This window comes from Talpa europaea (assembly GCF_964194135.1).
Source record: "Talpa europaea genome assembly, chromosome: 9".
Classification (NCBI taxonomy): Eukaryota; Metazoa; Chordata; class Mammalia; order Eulipotyphla; family Talpidae; genus Talpa; species Talpa europaea.
Genome location: NC_140076.1, coordinates 26,309,642 through 26,328,881, shown reverse-complemented (window position 1 = coordinate 26,328,881; position 19,240 = coordinate 26,309,642). Strand labels below are relative to the sequence as shown.

The 19,240-nt window shown below is 50.1% G+C and overlaps 2 protein-coding genes across 2 annotated transcripts; one reads left to right on the top strand and one right to left on the bottom strand.

The window, feature by feature from the left end:
• Positions 1–343: 343 nt before the first annotated feature.
• LOC311176632 (olfactory receptor 2A12-like) lies at positions 344–1,291 on the bottom strand (the record flags this gene model as incomplete). Its single annotated transcript, XM_084242285.1, has 1 exon — positions 344–1,291. One exon carries the CDS (start codon positions 1,289–1,291, stop codon positions 344–346), a length of 948 nt encoding a protein of 315 aa, XP_084098411.1.
• A 9,811-nt stretch (positions 1,292–11,102) lies between these two features.
• LOC311176631 (L-amino-acid oxidase-like) lies at positions 11,103–16,445 on the top strand (the record flags this gene model as incomplete). The annotated part of the gene is given in 10 exon segments (XM_084242284.1): positions 11,103–11,152; positions 11,328–11,385; positions 11,520–11,586; positions 13,175–13,389; positions 13,568–13,680; positions 14,121–14,322; positions 14,688–14,756; positions 14,968–15,104; positions 15,618–16,411; positions 16,414–16,445. Coding segments are annotated over 10 exon segments (1,737 nt in total).
• Positions 16,446–19,240: the final 2,795 nt, after the last annotated feature.

Below are 19,240 nucleotides of genomic sequence, written 5' to 3'. Positions count from 1 at the left end.
GAGATTTGTGTTATTATAAACATTTTTTTTTTAGAGTCATCATGTCTTTTGGCCCTTGTTCCTTTATTATGATCAGAAGAATGGCATATTCTAGATAGGACTTATTCCTCCAAGTGGAATCTGAGAATCCATTGGCAAAAACCACAATCCACTTACAACTGACATGGAATGTAACAATAAGTGAATTTTGCTTTGTAAGCCACTGAGATTATAAAGTTGGTTGCCACTTCCACAACAATGGAGCGAGTTGATCAAGACAGCCAGGTTGCTTTCATAGTCCACATTGGTGGTGCTAGCCAAGCACTATGTTGGCATTGGACCTTCTACCCCAGATCCTCCCAGTTCACAAGACCACCCTGCCCCACCCCATCACTTTAAGAAAAGCCTCCTTGATGTCCTTGTTCCGCAGACTGTAGACCACAGGATTGAGCAGGGCCGTGAAAACATTATAAAACAGTGCAACCAGCTTGTCCTGCTCAGGGGAATAGCTGGAGTTAGGCCTCAAGTAGATGTAGGTGGCTGGAACATAGAAGAAGGTGACTACGGTCAGGTGGGAAGCACAGGTGGAGAAAGCTTTGCAGCGGCCTCGTGTGGACTTGATCTTGAGAATGGCCAGGGCAATACGGGTGTAGGAAGCCACAATGAGAGAGATTGGGACAACGTTCACAAAGAAGCTGATGACCAGGTCCACCAATTCAATGAGGTGGGTGTCCATGCAAGCCAAGCGTCGAACTGCAGGGCCATCACAGAAATAGTGGTTGACAATGTTGGGTCCACAGTATGGCAGCCTCATGGTGAAGTAGGTATGGATGAGAGAGAAGAAAAAACCACAAACCCAGCACCCAGATGCCATCTTAATGCACAGGCTCCAGCTAAGGATGACAGTATAGCGCAGTGGGTAACAAATGGCCACATAGCGATCATAAGCCATGACTACAAAAAATATGCATTCAGTAATGCCCAGGGCACTAAACACATACATCTGCAGCCAACAGCAAGCAAAAGAGATGGTCTGAGAGTGAGAAAGAAGATGCACCAACATCTGGGGTGTGGCGGTGGTGACGTATCCCATATCCAGCAGGGAGAGGATACAGAGGAAGAAATACATGGGAGTGTGGAGATGCGTGTCTAGGCAGATCAGAGTGATGATGAGCCCATTCCCCAGGACTGAGCTCAGGTAGAGGATGAGGAAGACAATAAAGAAGATCCAGCTGGACATGGGGTCACCAGAGAAGCCAACTAGGATGAACTCAGAAACCCCGCTTTGATTCTGCCATGGAGACATCCACATGGTGGGGCCTAGAAGAGAATCACATTTATTACCTGCCATCTGAAGTATAATTGTCGAGCAAGATAGTCTACCCCAGGGGCCAGCAGCCGAGGATTGTAATTCTGGCCCCACTGCTCTGCTATGTAATCTTGAACAAGTCACACAAACTCTCGGGGCCTCAGTCTCCTCATTTTGAAATGTGACTAATACTCACACTTCAGGCTTTATGAGAATTAGGGGCAATGTACCACGACCTATCACATAATGACAGGGACACTTTCAGAAAAGCATCAGTAAGTGACATCATTCTGTGAAGGTATCAGCAATGGATTTTATACTTAGGAGCCTTGATGAACAAAGCTCTATGAGATTAAAGCAGGAAAAATGATGCAATTAAGAGACAAGATAAGCACGTGATATATGTGAAGATGCCTTTCATCTTAGACATCATTTTATTTTTTATTTATATATACAAATATATTTATTTATATATTTATAAATATTATATATGTGTATTTACATCATTGTTCCTTTTTGTACAATGCATGCTTGTATGCTTTCTCCTCTCAGGTATATTCCCCGTAAAATTCCCACCACCAGTTCACCCATGAACCATCACCATAGTCCCTTGTGCTCGTCTCTCCCCTGTTTTGATTCCTCTACCTCCCCTCCCTTGTAGAATGTCTCTGATTTACAGTTAGTTGCCTGTTAATTTTTTTTTTTTTATTAGAGAGCATTTTCCTGATGTCTCTCCTCACCCCAGAGATACCCCTCCGGCAAGCTGGCAATACGAGGTCTGTCAGTAGAGGGCGCTGCGGCATGACTGCAGCAGGAGGGAACCCCTAAATCCTTAGTGCCTGCACTTTGTACTCTCTTCAGCCCTGAGATTGTAGCTGTTTTTTTCTCACTTTCTTCTGAAATTGAAATTAATAAGCAAGAATACAAAAATCAAACGCACTTCTCTACACCAACACCCGAAAATAAAATCTTAAGGACAGAGTTACAAGTCAAATGTTTAGTGATAAAGCTAATGAAATAATGTATAGAAAAACATTGAGATAAATTAAGGAAGGGAAATTAATTAAGGAAAAAGAAATTAAGGAAACCAAGAAAATGGGGAAATAAACCACATTTATGGATTGCATAATTAGAATTATAAAGATGTGAAATTGCCTATTATATTCAATTAAGTTTCAGTCAAATCCCCAAATTTCAGTCAAATTTATCTGCAGATATTTAAACCAGTTACGATTTTACATAGAAATTTTGAAGGATCTTGGAAGAAAAAAAAAACAACCAGGGTCTGGTCAATTAGGACTTATGCAAGCAAAAAAATTAAGCAACTATGACACTGGCAGAAAGACAAATAAATCCATGTAACAGAAAAAAAGCCCAGGAGAGAGCCATGGATGTTATTTTGCCAACTGACACATGACAAAGTTGATCCTACAATTAAATGGGGAAGGGATGCTCTTCCCCATTTCTGGGGAATATCTTCTGATGAATCACATATATTCACATGGGCAAAAATCTTGACTGCTACCTCACATGGTACAAAAGATCCATTCCAGATATTTGTAGTCTCAGATGGTAATGGTAAAGGTAAAACAATAAATTTTAGGCTCAAACAGAAAAATATCTACATCACCTTGGGCAGGGAATGATTTCTTAAATAGAACAATAAACTTGAAATCCATGTGATGTGGACATCACTTATGTTAAAAATACATATCTTCAAAATTTCTCTCAGCCCAGGAGTTTCCTCCTAATTTACAAGCCCCGGGTCCCTAGAGAGCATGACGATGGGACCTAATGGTCATAGCCCCATAGCCGAGCACCCCCAAGACAACGAGCATTGTCCTTTCATGGATACGTCTTCACTGGACTTGGAGATCCTTAAATTCAGGAAACTATATTATTCACTTCTCAGTCTCCAGCACCTTGAACATAGCCTGACACAGAGAAACTATGAGTAAATATTACTAAAGAAGTAGATGAAAGAGGGGTGTTACTCTAGGAAGGAGGTAGGAATGGAAGGAATTGAGATATGGGGTCAGGGTGAGGAAAGAACACTGAGAAATAAAGAAAGAGGGCAAGAAGGGTGTTGGGTGCAGGCACAGAGGACCCAGGGTCTGGGTGACCTGGCTTCTGATGACCTCTGGTCTCCACAGAAGCCCAGGTCCACCTTCTCCCCAAATCCCAGACCATCTCACCTCAGATCCACAGAAGCAACTATCAGAGAAGCGGTTACTTGCTCTTAAGGGAAAAGGATTCAGTGAGAAGCCCCCTGTGAAGCAGAAGCCAGCAAGTCTGGACTCCAAGCAATTTAGTTTCCAGGAAAATCTGAAGATTCTTAGAATGGGGAGGCGGAGGCCCTGCCTTGTCTCCACCGCACAGCTCTCTGCAGCAGCCAGCCCGGCCCTGGCTCCTGGAGGCCTTCCTGGAGGGTCCTGGGGTGCAGGTGGAGGGAGTCTCAGTCATCCCAAGCTCCTCCTATGGGCCAACATGAGGCTTTATGATCCTGCCTCTCTTCCAGAAGTCCTGGGGGCAATGTGGAAGGGACATCCCCTTGCCTCCTGCCCCCACCATCCCTGTCCCTAGTGGGGATGCCAGATGCAGTCCCTGAGCATTGCTAACAAAAACCCCACAAGGAAGAAAACCTTGGGGACAGAGCAGGATCAAACACACCTATGTGGGGCGGAAGTGGGGGACTAATTTCCTTTTCCCGCCTTCTAGGGAACATGACCAGCCCAGGGTGGGGATAGGGTTGGCACTTGGTCACATGTAGATATGTCAAGAACTGAAGGTTCATTCTGATTCCCCTCTTTCTTCCAACCCCCTGTTTTCCAACTTGTCAATCACACCATGTTTGAGTCACATCTTTACTCCTTATTAAATGATCTTGGGCAAGAACATTGGACAAGAACAGGACAATCCATTGGACAAGTCACTCAACCTCTTTGATGATATATGAGTGTTGACCATGGAGCATCTACCTTATAGCAGGTCTTGAGCCAGGTCCCAGCAAAGAACATCTGGAGAGTTAAGTAGTATCAGCCCCTGTTACAAAAGGGGAGCCGAGGCTCATGAGTGAGGGACTTACCCAAGGGCTTACATCTTTGAAGTGCAGAACCAGCATGTCAGTTGGGACCCATCAAATTCTAGTGCCTATTCTCATACCCTCACTGTTATTCTGCCTCAGTTTTCTCCACTATAAAATGATCATAATAAGCTCTTAATATCCCCAATCTTCTGACTTGCTGGGAGAATTAAAGGAGATCATGTGCTGAGTGGCCTGACCCAAGTCCTGGCCAGGCCCACCTGCCTGTGGGCTCCCATCCCACCTCCCTTCTGGACCTCAATTCCCCATCTATTCAGAATAGGAAGGTGGGGCTCCAGGCCCTCCCTAGTCAGACACCTGCCACCAGAGCTGATTCCTGACTCTTCAGAAGTGTTGTGAGCTGGGTGTTAGACAACACGATTGAGGTTAAATGATATACTCTACACTTAAATCAATTACATTCCAAAAACTCAATGAATCTTGCACACATTATGCTAAATCAAACAAGTCAGAGAAAGGCAAAGATGATGGTCTCCACAAGGTGGAATCTGAAAACGTCAGGCTCATAGACATGAGCACCCAGTGTGGTTGCCACGGCCTGAGGGCAGCGGTGGGAGAGATGCCGGTCCACAGAGCAGACTTCGGGTCCCATGATGAAGGGGGGGGGGGTGGGCGGACCAAGCATCCAGCCGCCACCCCTGACAGGGTGGTGTGGACACTTGCTGCTCTGAGAGGCGCACGCAGGTGTCCTGACCCCACACGGCCCTGCAAGTGTGATGGAAGGATGAGTCGCCTGACTGCAAACCTCACCACATGGAGCTATCAGTCACCACATGCCACACCTTATGCTTCTGGCACGTTTTATATCGGTTGTACCTCAATAATATAGGGAAGAAGAAAAGAAAAATCCTTTTAGAAGATTAAAAAGGAAGCAAAAGTCAAAAACAAAAGCTCAAGACTCCTGCATCCTAATTACTCCTAAATATAGACTCTGTTGCTTGTGTTCTGGGGTCGCATCCACTGGATTTGTGTGGGGAATCCTCCCCGTGCTGGGCCCTGTGCAGCCCGTCCCCCTCAGGCTCGGTGACGTAGTGATTTTAGCTTAAAGTGACTCCATGGGTGTGTGTGCACCACGGACATAGGCTAACAGCAGAGCACCTGCCTCTCCTTCCAGAGCTGACTCGCATTTGTCACGCTCCACGGAACAGTGGAGAGTCCTAGGAATCCAGACACCGAGGCAGCCACCTCTGCTGTTGGCAGGGGTTGGGAGGACCCTTGGAGAGCAGCCCTGGCCTAGAAGGGGCACAGTCAGCAGCTTAGTCCCTGGACCAGGCCTCCCTGCCCGATCCAGAAGGAGGCTCCCTAACAGCCTGGTACAACCCCTGGCTTGCACCCCTTTCCTCTGGACCCTTGCCAGCCCCTCGTGCCTCAGCAAGGCCAACCACAGGTGAGGCACGAGATCAGACCAGACTCTGCTGATTGGCTCTTCAGGGCGCAGACCACCTCCCAGGCCCACTGGCTCTCAGCTTAGGGGCAAAGGCCCCAGCACCTGTGGCACCAAACCTTGGTAGGAAGGGATGTGTGAGATGGGCCAGCAGTGCTAGAAAGAGTGAAGACTTGCCCAAGGTCACATGACTGAAAAGTGGGGGAGCCCAGACACCCAGTGTGTCTTCAGAAGCAAACTTCAGCTTTACTGCTCTAAAATGGGGGGTTGGGGGTTGGTCTCTCCCAGCGTTAGAGGCTGAGCTAGAGATGACAAACATGCTGTTAAAGCTGGACACATGATGATTTCCTGTGTGTCTACCCCATCTCCATAGCTACTTCTGACCTCCCTTCTCCCATGCCCTGTTTCTAGTGCCACCTGACAGGAAGGGGATGCATCCCAGGTGTGCCAGAGGATCCATCTCGTACTTCATGGTTCCTTGTAAGGGGCAGGTGAGGGGGACGGAGCTGTGGCCCCAACTCCCTGAATCCTCAGCTCTTATTCAGACTCAACTATAGTCTTAGAGGAACGCCCTGTCGGAGACATCCTCTGTACCCCAACTCCTCCCCTCCTTCACACACACAGCCTGATGGGCCAGAGATTCAGGGGGAGGCAGGAGTTTGGGCCCTGAACTCAGGGAAGGTGAAATCTCACCTTGTGAATCCTCTTTGCAGAACCTTAAAACAAATGACATCCCCCTTGCCTTGAGCGCAGTCCTAACTCCCCTCACACATGTCATTGACCTTCACCAGCTCTGAAGAGCTAGTGCAAGGCAGGATCAATCTCCCATTGGGTGGATGAGGAAACTGAGGCCCAGGGAGGCACAGTGGCTTGTCCAAGGTCAGGAGCACTCTGGGCTCATAGATGGGATGATAGTCAAGCCATCCTGACTTTTATTTATTTATTTATTTTTAATTTTAATAAGATTTATCTTTTCTACTTCTTTTATTTATTTATTTATTTATACAAGCACTGGGTACAGTCAGAAGCGTGGGAGGGTGAGAGAATTCACCAGAGCCAGAGCGGCGAGCAGAACGGGCACACAGATGAAGTACACTGCTGAGGGAGCAGCGGGCACAGCAGGAGAGGTCTGCGCGCCATGTGGGACCCTCGCCTGGTAGCCGGGGATCGAACCAGCGCTGCAGAGGCTGCAGGCAGCTTCACAACCCAGCGCTCAACTGCTGTGCCATCGGGAAGGCCCCATCCTGACTTTTAAATGACAAAATTACTTAAAAGCTGCCAACCATCATTCTAACCTCTATCTCTCAGATAAATGAAAAGTGACTGGGAAGAGCGAAGGGGTTTGGTCAAGGCCAGGCAGCTGGACAACGGTAGGGCCAGCAGACTCTGCATTTGCCTCTTGGGCTGGAACTGAACATCAGTATGTGTTCCAGGCTAAATGGCTGGACCTGAAATCCCTCCTGCCGCCCCTAGACCTGTCATTATCGCCAGAGGTACGGAGGCCACACTGAGGGTTGCAAGAGGAAGACTGGACACCAGATGCTTCATTCTGAGCTGCATGGACCTCAAGGCAAGAAGGTGGCCCCTGAGGAGAGGAGAGCTGGGACTGCAGTCCTAACAGCCTGGGACTCTCTAATTGGCCCCTGGCTCAGAACACCTCCGGGAGGGCCCCTGTGGGGACTGGCTCCCATTTGATTACAGAGGTGCCAGAGAAAGTTTTCTGGGTTTGTGTCTGGGGAGGGAACTGAGGGAATTCCAGGAGGTGGTGACGATACTAATGATCAAGTTCATCTTAATGGTCCTTTGGGACTTCGTCGTAAAACTTGATGGTTTACCAAGCACTTTTGTGTGTATTTTCTCATCAGGTCCTCCCAGAACCCCTGGGAGGGAGGTGATATGGCCTCATTTTAGAGCTGATGTCAACAATGATGACAGAGTCTTACTGAGCATTTCCAAGAGCCTGGGGGAGACACTGATACTGAATCCAAAGGGACCTTCAAGACCAGCAGGCCCAGCTCTCTACTCATCTTCTACAGCCATGAAAAATAAGCTGCAAAGAAGAAAAATCACTGGCCTATAGGAGTCAATGTAGGAGACTAGAACTTACATACCATGTCTCCCAGCCATGGGCCCTTTCTGTTGTCCACAGGCTCCCTCTGCTTTCTTACCACACACATCCTCAACACAACCAGTCCTGAGGGTCTGTATCTCCCCAAGCTGCAAATGCTGCCTGAGCCAATGAAGGAGACATAGATCAGACAAGCTAATAGGATAGTAATAACTGATAATAGCAAGAATAACAATGATGATGATAATATTGGGTTGTTGGAAAGTCATGATGCAATTTTGCATAGAAAACAAAGAAAAACCGGGCCTCTCTGGTGGCACAAGGGGTTAAGCACCACACTATGAAGCAATCCGCAGCCTCTGCAGCACGAGTTCAATCCCTGGCTGGCCAGGGAGCAACCCACATGGCACAGAAGACCTCTTCTGCCTCGCCTGCTGCTCCCCTCAGCAGTGTATTTCAGTCTGCCTGTTCTGTTCCCCACTCTGTCTCTGGTGAATCGTCTCACCCCCACCCCCACATCTCTGGCCTGTACCCCAGCTCTTGTATGCATATATAAATAAATTTAAAAAAAAAACATAGAAAAATACGTCATGACTTTACCGACAACCCAATACTAATACTAGCAAAACTTTACAGGGCATTGTTTTCTTATCCCTGGTATTTAACTAAGTCCTTACTTACAACAACCCATTTGATAGTCAAACTGTCAAATCCCTGTGAAACTATTCCTATGAAATAGATGGTTTTATCCTTGCAGATGCAGAAACTGAGTCAGAGATTTGGTTATGTGCCAAATATCCTATAGTCCTAACTGGCAGTCTAAGAGTTAACAAATGATTTGATGTTAAAAATTTAACAACCAATGAATAAATCAAGACTTATTTGCAGCCAGTCCAGGTTCAGTGAGTCAAAATCCAAGTTGCTGAGCTCACGTATAGCCTCTGCCTCTGCTACCAAAGCTGCCTTGTTCACAAGCCCCTGGGTGATGGCAGGGTGGCTGGGGAAAGACTGGAGAGAACTTACCCTGCATCACACAGAAAATAAGCCAGAAATAGCACCCAGGTTTCCTGATTCCAAATGAAGGGACCATCCCAGCTGAATCACAGTGTCATAACAGAATAGTAGGAAGCCCACATTTATTGAAGGTTCAGCTTCATGCCTAGGGAAACAGAGCCTCAAAAAAGTGATGTGACTTTCTCCCCACACAGCTCCGGAGAAGCAGATACAAGGTTTAGCTCTGACTGCATAGTCGCTGTGTCCCTGTTGTAGCAGGCTGGATGCCTGTAAAGCAGTTGGTGACAACCAGGAGCATACGCAGGACTGTGTTGAGACTCAAGAGGTAGCACTAGAATGAACAGGGAGACAAGAGCACTGGGGAGTTGGCTGTAACTGGGTTTGAGGAAGTTCTCTGATGCTCAGGCCTGTGCTGCCTGAAAACCAAGGGGTAGCTTCTTGTTGCTGCTGGAACAAGTAGTCACAATTTTTGTGGCTTGAAACAACATGAATGTATCTCTAATCATTCTAGAGTTAAGACATCCAAAATGAGTCTTAAGGTCTACCTGGAGTCTTCAGGGGAAGGTCTGTTCCTTGCACCTTCCAGCGTCTAGAGGCTGCTATAGCATTCCTTGGCTGGTAGTCACATCACTCCAGTCTCTGCTTCTATGTTCACATCACTATCTCCCCCTTGATTGGCTTGCTTCTTTCTTATAAGAATACTTGTGACTATATTTAGAGCCCAGTTGGATAATCCAGAATCACATCCCCATCTCAAGATGCTTAACTTAATCACATCTGCAAAATCCTATTGTCATGTAAGGTAACATTCATGGATTCCAGGAATTAGGGAGAAGATATCTTTGGGAAGTCATTTTTCAGGCAGAGACCCCCAAGTAGCCTCCTCCCCAAGGCCTTTCCTATTCTGTTAGGGTCCCAGTAAACTTATTGGCATAAACCTAATTTAAGCACTGATTGTGTTATCCAGAAAGTATACAAAGCAGGTACAGGAGACCCAGAGTAACCTTGGGCTCTGCCCAGGGTTCCCTACCTGGACATTGTCAAACTGTGGGGAAGCCTCTTCTCCTTGTCAGTAGCAATAACAACTACAAGAGTCACCAACCTCCCAGGAATACAAGAACAGTTAAGCATTTGAAAATCAATTCATATAATGCACCATATCAACAGAATAAAGAACAAAAACCACATGATTGACACAATAGACGGAGAAAAGGCATTTTACAAAAGCAAACAGCCCTTTGTGATAAAAACAAAACTGTAAATTCAAGTAGACAGGCATTTCTTTAATCTGATAATGGCATCTGAAAACACCACAATTAGCATCCTTAATGGCGAGAGGCTGAGTACTTCCCCACTAAGATCAGAACAGACAAAGTTGTCTATTCTAACCACTACTATTCAACCAAGATGTTCTATCCAGTGGAATGAGGCAAGAAAATGATATAAAATTACAAAGAAAATTACAAAGAAAATAAAATGATCTCTATTTGCAGATTAAGATCTTGCAAGTGAAACCCTATGAAACCCATCCGTTCCTACCAGCAACCCTGTGATGTAGGAATTACCTGTTTTAAAACTATTAGAGTTGTGTGTGATATCTCAACTCAAACTCTATCTCCACAAGGAAAGAAAAATGTGGCTGAGGTGGCTACCAAGTGTAAGGTGCTATGCTAGGCTCTTGCACACAGCATCTCATATAATCCTCGAGATACCCTATGAAGAAAGTATTATTGACCCATTTTACAGATCATCCGACTGAGGCCCAGACAGGTAGAAGCCCTATGTCCACAGCTACGACACAACATGGCAGGATTCGAATCCAGTTCCATTGGATTCCATTGCTGGTGCCCTTTCCCTGTGCCATCCTGGCACCCAGAATACGAGTTCTGTGCCCCCACTGCTGAGTGCCACAGCCTGCCCCTACTCCTGCCCCCTCCAGGGCCCCATAAGCAAGCTCAGTGCACACTTCCTGCCCACTTCTCTGCCCAGCCAGCCAGCCTGCCTCTGCCTGCACTGTACATAGAGAACAAAGAGCTAACTTGGCACCACAACCAGCTGGCCTGTTCCCCAGGGAAGGAATTCCAGAGAACCCTCTTGGGTCTCAGGCAGCTCCAGGGGTCCCAGAGGAAGGGGGAAAATCACTCCCCACTGAAAATGACCAGGCCAGAGACCACTACATAGACTGCTCGGGGAGCCCCTAAGGGGATGGAGAGGGCAAACCCCTCCATGGGAGCTTCAGGACAAAATGCCCAGCGTGGACAGACTCACAGTGGAGCAGGGGCTGCTGGAGGGACAGCAAGAGAGCAGGATGTTCCCTAGAGGGGGCAGGCAGGAGCCCTGCTGTTCCTAGGAGGCCAGACACTGGAGTTGCCAGGGGCTTGGGCCCAGTCCTCACCCTTCTGGGGACATGGTCAGCTGGTTTGGGACAACTCTCTGGTTCCCCCAACCCCTCTTCCTCATTGGCCCCCAGATCCCAGATTCTCAGCTGGGAGGAAGCTTTCACAAGGAGGGAAGACAGGTCGGGGAAGGTGAGAATACAGGGGATGAGGCCACGGAGGGGCCTGCATCAAAGCGACCATCTCACCTGACAGCCATCCTAGAGGGCAGGGCTTCTGTGCTTAGGCCTGGCTGCAGGGCCCCGGGCCAGGCTCCTCCCCGGCAGGTCCTTATAAAAAGCGAGACTCACCCAGGGCTCAGCCTGAGCTGCAGGACCATGTCCAAGATGAGGGGTAAGTGGGGTCCCCCCTCCAGGTCTGAGAGAACCTGAGGACAGAGGTGCTAGATCCTAAAATAGGAGGAAGTGCTAGATTGAGGGGATGGGGATGGACCAAGGAGGTTGAAATGGGTGGTGGGGATTAGGGAGGCATGCAAGGAGGAGGGGCAGGGACTGATGAGGGGCTACAGCTAGGCAGGCATGTTGAAAGTGAGTCAAGAGAATGGATGTGGGTCTGGAGAATGAGTCTGTGGGTTGAGGGCCAGCAAGGGAAGGACAGGGGTGGGGGGTAGTGAGATGGGAGAGGCAGCATTTGTCAGGGGTGGAGAATGGATGGGGGGGAGGGATTCTCTGGGGATGGGCCATGGGTGTGGCTTGGGACTCTCTCCCACTGACATGTTCCCCATCCTCTTCTGAGGAGCTACCCCTGTAGAAGGGCCTCCTGACATTGGGAAGGGTCTGCACTGGGAGCCAGCTGGGCCTCCTGTCCCTCCTCAGTGGGTGGCCCCTGAAGACCCCTGGCCTTCTGCAGTCTTTGGTTGTCCTGCTGCACAAAGACTGAACTCAGGGGCTTCTCACCTGCCTGTAAAACCAACGGATAATTTATGGGAGCACAGAGGCCGCAGCGCGTGGCTGGTCCCTGTAGAGCCAGCCACAAGGAGAATGCATGGGCTCGTGTCTCGGGCCCTGTTAGTGATGGAAAAGAAAAACAAGTCACTGCTTGGGTATTAACTATGGGCCCCAACCTTGGCTGTACACTAGAGAGCCTGGAGGCTTGAAAAAAATGCCATGAAGCTGGGGAAGAGTGACAGGAAGGCCAAGTTTCACAGGGCACTAGTAATGCCACAGAGAAGCCAGTTACCATACCCACACATGTCTCCTCCACAGGAGGCTCTCTCTCTCTCTCTCTTTCTCTCTCTCTCTCTGTCTTTCTTCTTCTCTCTCTCCCTCTCTCTCTCTCTCTCACGCAAATGCACACATTCCTGAGTATAAACACCCTCAGGCTCTCCCGCCCAGCCCCAGGCTCGAAGGTACACACAGGTTCTCGCACAAGAACACAGCAGCCAGAGTCTCTGTCGCTTAGGCACACACATCATCCTCACTCTCCCAAAACCCAGACCAACACACCCCTTCTCACCTTCCCATACAGGCTCACACACACATTCGCTCGGACACCCCGCTCTGTCCCCCAAGCACACTCCCTCACATACGACCACAACAAATGCATGGGCCTACATGGCAACAAGCACACACTCACACGCACAGCCATGGGAGGCACAGCAAGCATACACTCACCAGCAGAAGCAGCACATTTACAATCAAATACAAAGCTGCACACGAGCCTGGTGTCCAATCGTGGGCGTGCATGTGAACTTGCCATCACAACCCTATACTAGTCACACAACAAACTCTAGCACAGCTCACACGTAATTCAAGCCCCCCACACAGACATAGCCTCAGGCTCGCGTGTTTACAACCACACCTTTAACACCCACCGTGCAGACCACCCACTCGCTCATGCAGCCAAGCTCACTCTAGTAGAGTGGGGTACACAGGGAGCCGAGGCCCCAGACACAGTCCCTCAGGTGCTTGCTCTTCCTCAGGGATCCTGATCTTGGGGCTGCTCTTGGCTACCCCCAGTTGTTTTGGCTACTTTGAGGACCTGGTCAAGTGCTTCAAGGACCCTGAATACGAGTCCATCCTTGTCACGGCCCAGAAGGGGCTCCACATCTCCCCGCTGCCCAAGCGCGTGGTGGTGGTGGGAGCCGGCATGTCAGGCCTGGCGGCGGCCAAGGCCCTCCAAGATGCTGGCCACCAGGTAAGCAGGGCCAGGAGGGGCTTCGATCACTTGCCTCCAGTTTGACCCTCCACCACTTCTCAGACACTTCCTGCTGGGCATCCCAGCGAGAGCCTGTGACCAGGTGGGGGTGAGAGTGGAGGATGGGGGACAGGAGAGCATGGCCCTGGGAATAACAGCAGCTCCTCCCAACCCCCAGGTAACCGTGCTGGAAGCCAGCGACCACATCGGGGGGAGAGTGGTTACATTCAGGAACGAGGAGGAGGGCTGGTACTATGATCTGGGGCCCATGCGAATCCCCAAGTCCCACAGGTAAGTCCTGGTGAGAGACAGAGGCTGAGGACTAAGGAAGAGGTGAGAGGGGCCCCTCTGTGACCTTGTCGTAGTCCTTTAGGACTTACTGTCCTGTGAGATGCCTTCCTGCTGGTCAGGACTGACACAGGAGTCCTGCCTGACACAGAGGACGAAGGCTCAGGGCCCAGGTCAAACCGAAAGAGGTAGATACCAAACTAATAAAGGTCACAGTTGCCATTAACTCATCAAACCCCGTACTTGAGACAGGGGCACTTTCTCATACCATATTAAGCTGTAAATAATATGAGAGTATTAATGAGGAAGCAGCCCATTCGAGCTCCATGGGCACATGAAGAAACTGGCTTTCTTGGAAGTGGTTTCCCTTGAAAAGCAACAGGAACAAGGTGCTAGCAAGCCCCACGGGGTCGGGTGACATGTTATGCCTGTATCTGCTCCAGGCTGGTCCACGCCTATGTCAAGAAGCTGGGCCTGAAGCTGAACAAGTTCGTCCAATACGATGGCAACACCTGGTATCTCATCAATGGACAACGCAATCGTGCCAGAGAGGTCAAGGCCAACCCAGAGCTCCTGGGCTATTCCCTGAACTCCAGGGAGAAGGGCCAGAATGCCATGAATCTCTTCAAACAGGCCATTGCCAAGGTGCCTCCTGCTTCACCCCTCTCAGGGCTGGGAAAGAGCCAAGTCTGGCCTAAGGTCACCTGGCAAATTAGTGGATCGACTCAGATCACCTAACTCCTTGCCAGTCCCCTTGTGATTAGTCTGCTTTCCACATAACACCCCCTAAGAACGCTGCCACCTACGCTGCCACCCAACCCTAATGTCCAGCCCTTCCCTGCCCTCTCCCTAGTGGGCCAGTGGTTTGAACAGTGGAGCACCTGGAAGCACCCTTACCCTGGTCCTTCCATCCCTCGCCCTCTTCAACGGGACAGCAGAGAACCCAGGAGTCCTGCCTCTGGCTCTTTGGTTTTCATCTAAAAATGTTCCTCGTTCCTCCCCTTCTGCAGCTCAAACAAAGTCTGAAAAACTTCAACTGCAGCCACCTGATGTCGTTTTATGATTCTTACTCCACCAAGGTGCGTGAGACAAAGAAGACCCAGAATAGGGTGGGAGGGTCTGTGCTCAGCTTATCTCCCTGGGGTTTCCCCCTGCCTCCCAGGACCCTCTCTTCCCACTGTCAAAGCCTCCACCTGCCTGGAAAGTCCCATCCCTTGCCTGCCCCAGGCCCCTGCTGAAGCCCTTCCTACAAGGTAGGCCCCTTCACCTGGCCTTCCGCCTTCCCCACAGGCTTACCTGCTGAAGGAAGGGCAGCTGAGCCGGGGGGCAGTAGAGATGATTGGGGATGTGATGAACGAGGATGCTGGATACTATAAGTCCCTCCTGGAGTCCCTGCGGATAGACATCATCCTCTCCGAAAGTGACAGGTAAGGCTGGTCCTGGGCAGGACTCAGTCTGCCCCTCCACCGACCCTCACAGCGGAGAGAGGGAAGTTGACCGTGGAATAGTGACTGTGTGCCAAGCATTGTGCTGAGCGCATCCCAAGAATTGTCCTACCTAATCCTACCGCCACCAGGAAGGCAGGCACTGTCATTCAGAGCCATTTTACAGGTGAGTCTGGTAAGGCTCTTACCCAAGAGCACACCATGTGGCAAGGATGGCGCCTGAACCCCGACTCAGGTCTGCACGCTCCTCCGGGAAGGCAGCCAAATTCATGGGCTCTGGAGTCGTCTATGCAGATCATCCTGGGCGAGTCCCTTTTCTCCCGTGTCCATTTCCAAACTATAACACTAAGCGGCCCCTGCCTCAGAGAGACTGGTCAAGGTGATGAATAGGGCGTACCCGGCGCAGGCTGCGTGATGCTGTCTTCCTCCCTCAGACCAGGAGGAGCTGGCCTGCTGTCTCCCACACTCACCCCCTCCCGCTCTTCACCCCTGCAGCTTCTCCGAGATCACCGGCGGCTTTGACCAGCTCCCTCAAGCCCTGGGCTCCAGCTTGAAGCCCGGCACCATCCACCTGGGCTCCAAGGTGACCACGGTAGCGAGGGCTGGGCCTGAGGTCCAGATTTCCTACCGGAGGGACAACGAAACTAACTCAAGCCTGCGCACCCTCGCCGCGGACTTTGTGGTCATCTCCGCCTCCGCCAAGGCCACGCGCCTCATCACCTTCCAGCCCCCGCTCCCCGCGGCCAAGCTGCGCGGGCTGCGCTCCGTGCACTACACCAGCGCCACCAAGGTGGTCCTGGCCTGTAACGAGTCCTTCTGGGAGCGGGATGGCATCCGGGGCGGCTTCTCCGTCACCGACCGGCCCTCGCGCTACATCCACTACCCCAGCCACCGCCTCCCCAGCGGCAAGGGCGTCCTGCTGGCCTCCTACACCGTGGACGACGACTCCCTCTTCTTCCTGTCCATGAAGCACGAGCAGGTGGTGGACGTAGTCCTGGAGGACCTGGCGGCGGTGCACCAGATCCCCAAGGAGGAGCTGCAGCGCATGTGCCCGTCCTCGGTGGTCAAGCACTGGGCTCTGGACCCCCAGGCCATGGGCGCCTTCACCGAGTTCACCCCCTACCAGTTTGCAGACTATTCCAGGCAGCTCTTCCAGCCAGAGGGCCGGGTCCACTTTGCTGGCGAGCACACCTGCCTGCCCCATGCCTGGTTAGACACTGCCATCAATTCTGGCCTCCGGGCAGCCAGAAACATCCAGGCGACTGTAGACCAGGAGGCTGTCGGGAGACAGAGACCGTCACCAACACCCACAATCCTTTCTAAAGCCCTGGAGAGAAATCCCTGAGAGAATATAGCAGCAAGTGGGCTGGGAGGCGGAAGTGGCGGGCAGACACTGAGGAGCGAGGTCACTATTAGTGTCCCTGGCACACGGTCAGGAACCCCAAAATGCCAAAGAATCCACATAGCAAGTCCACAAGAAACGACCCCCACCCCTTTCCTGCTTCTCTCTCCTGTCAGCCCTTGAGGGAGGAAGCGGCAGGGTGGGCATATGGAAGGATACGAACAAAAATCAAGGAGGGAAAATGCTAGATTCAGTTTTTAGCTTGGAAGAAATTGTCTCCTGCTCAGTTGTCACAAGGCTCTTTCGTTCTGCATAATAGTGAGAGGCAAAGAGAAAAGTGTCAACACTCCCTAATTTCTATCATCTACAAGCAGACGCTCCCAAAGGAGCAGACAACCCCAAATTGCTGGGCCAGGAATCTCACATCTTGGCCCCAGATGGAGACCAGGTGAACAGGAGGTCAGGGCTCTTGCCTGCACTTCTTTGAACTTGTATGAGCAGAACCCTGGCTTCCTCGATAGTCTCATGACCCGCAGGCCTTTTCTCCCCACGCTCACCTCCCCATCCCAACCAGAAACGCCCTCCCCACCTCTGCCTATTCAGTCCTCAGGCCCCCTCCCAACCCCAAGGGGACACCATACTCATTCATTCTACACGCCCCCTCCGAACTCTGCTCTTAAAACTTCAACTGCCCTTCTAGGCCCAACTTCAGTTATTCTCCCTCCCCAAATCCTTAGTGGACATACCCAAACCCCAGGGGCCTCCCTTCTTTGACTCACCATCCATCCTCCCCTGAGTCCCAGACATTTAGACTTCAGGTCTTCTGCTGTTGTGTCATTCCTTGGTGGCTGTAGCTTTTACCCAATTACACCGACAGTGCCCAAGAGCTGGGATCTTATTTTGTGTGCCTGCCTTTTTGTGTTTTCTTCAATAGCCACTAAATATATGCCATTCCTTCAGTCTGTTAATAAATATTTGTCATGCATCTACCTGTGTTGGGTGCTGTGCTAAATCCAGATATGAAGAGAGAGATGCATTATTTGAATGAATCAAGCACCCCCACCCACCTGTGTCCTCACACTTCTAAGGCCCATGTCCCAAATCTGGCTCGTTTTTTTATCCCAAATTCTTGGACACTAAGGACCTTTCCTGCTCAGAAAGATGTACAGGCCCAGCAAAAATAACAGCTCTTTGCCCATCCCTGTCCACTGGATACAAAATTAGGGGCAGGGAGTCAACTGAGCAGAGAGGAGGGACAGGGTGAAAGGAGGATGGGTTGGTAGAGGCTGGGCTCAACCTGTGATTGGAGGGAAATAACTCCAACACTGGGGTGGGAGTATTGGGCAGAAGAAGATTCAGAGGACAATGCTGGGGACTCGGGTCTCCATGTTCTTGAATACAAGTAATAGGAACCAAATGACCTTAAGTCAAAGAGAACATAAAGGAAGAATATCAAGGAGCTCACAAAGCTGACAGAAAGTGTGGAGGTATCATTTAGTAAAGTTAAAACTTAGTCTTTGCACTTTGCTCAACTGAACAATGCTGGGAGACACAAAATAAATAAGGAAGAGGAACTGATAGCATTGCCATGGGAACCTAGCCGTGGGTCCACCTGACCAATGTGGGGCTAGCAAGAATTCTGAGCAAACAGAACCCAGCAGGACACCTTCTGTGCAGAAGGCCCACCTACACCCGATGGCCCAGCAGATAACAACCGGCAGGGACCAACAACCCCAGTCATGAAAGTCCACCAAAACAGGTCGTAAAAGCGAGCCCCAAATTCTTCTTCCTGCACAGACCTCTCCCATCTCACCCGCTGCTCCCTTTAGCAGTGTATTTCAATAAATCCACCTTTTCTGTTCTCTACTGTCTCTGGTGAAATCTTTCACCCCATGCCTCTGGTCAGCACCTGACCCTTCCCCACAACTGGAAGGGAAGTGGGCTGAACCACAGCCAGGGTCCTGCCAGAGGAGCAGCCTGAGATGGTGCTGTGGCCACTGAGTCCTGGGGGTGGCCGTTGGGCCCACCACCTCTGGCCACGAGGTGCACCCACGACCACCAGAATGAGCACTCAGCTGTGCACTGCTTCTTTGTGTCATTTGCCCAACTCAGTCCTAGGTGGAGCAGTCTAGGTGTGTGCCCACCCTTGGCTGCAGGAGCTGGGAAAGCTAGTAACCACACAGCCCTTTGGCTTCTATCAAGCCTGCTGTGGAGGATTCCCCAGGCACAGAAAGCAGAAAGCAGTGTCCCAATCGTGTTGGTGCTGCCAGTCAAGGTAAAGGGATGGGCCAAGCTGGGGAGAGGTAATAAATTTGCTCATCATTTCAGAGACCAAGATTCACCCTACATCTGTCTTTTTCTGAAGTTCATGCTCCCAACCCCGCTATCACAGCTCCTGGCATGACGCCAGGGAATGACAGGATGTGCATGCAGGTGAAGGGCACGAGAATAGAGAGACGCTACTCCTGATACAGCTATGTCAGAAATGAAAATGGGAGCAGCAGAATGACCCATAAATCATCACAAGCCATTTTGAAAATAATAGCAAATAATGCAAATAGGAAAAATGAAATATACATTATTATATTTTAAATTTAAGAACAAAAGAATACTATATACTATTCTTAATATACATATCTGTATAGATATATTTTATCAGATATACATATCTGATAAAAAACTAAACAGGAACAGAACAACTACTCCAGCTTCAAAATAGTGCTTACTTCTGGGGATGCCTGGGTTGAAACAAATATGCCAGAAAATTAAAATTGGT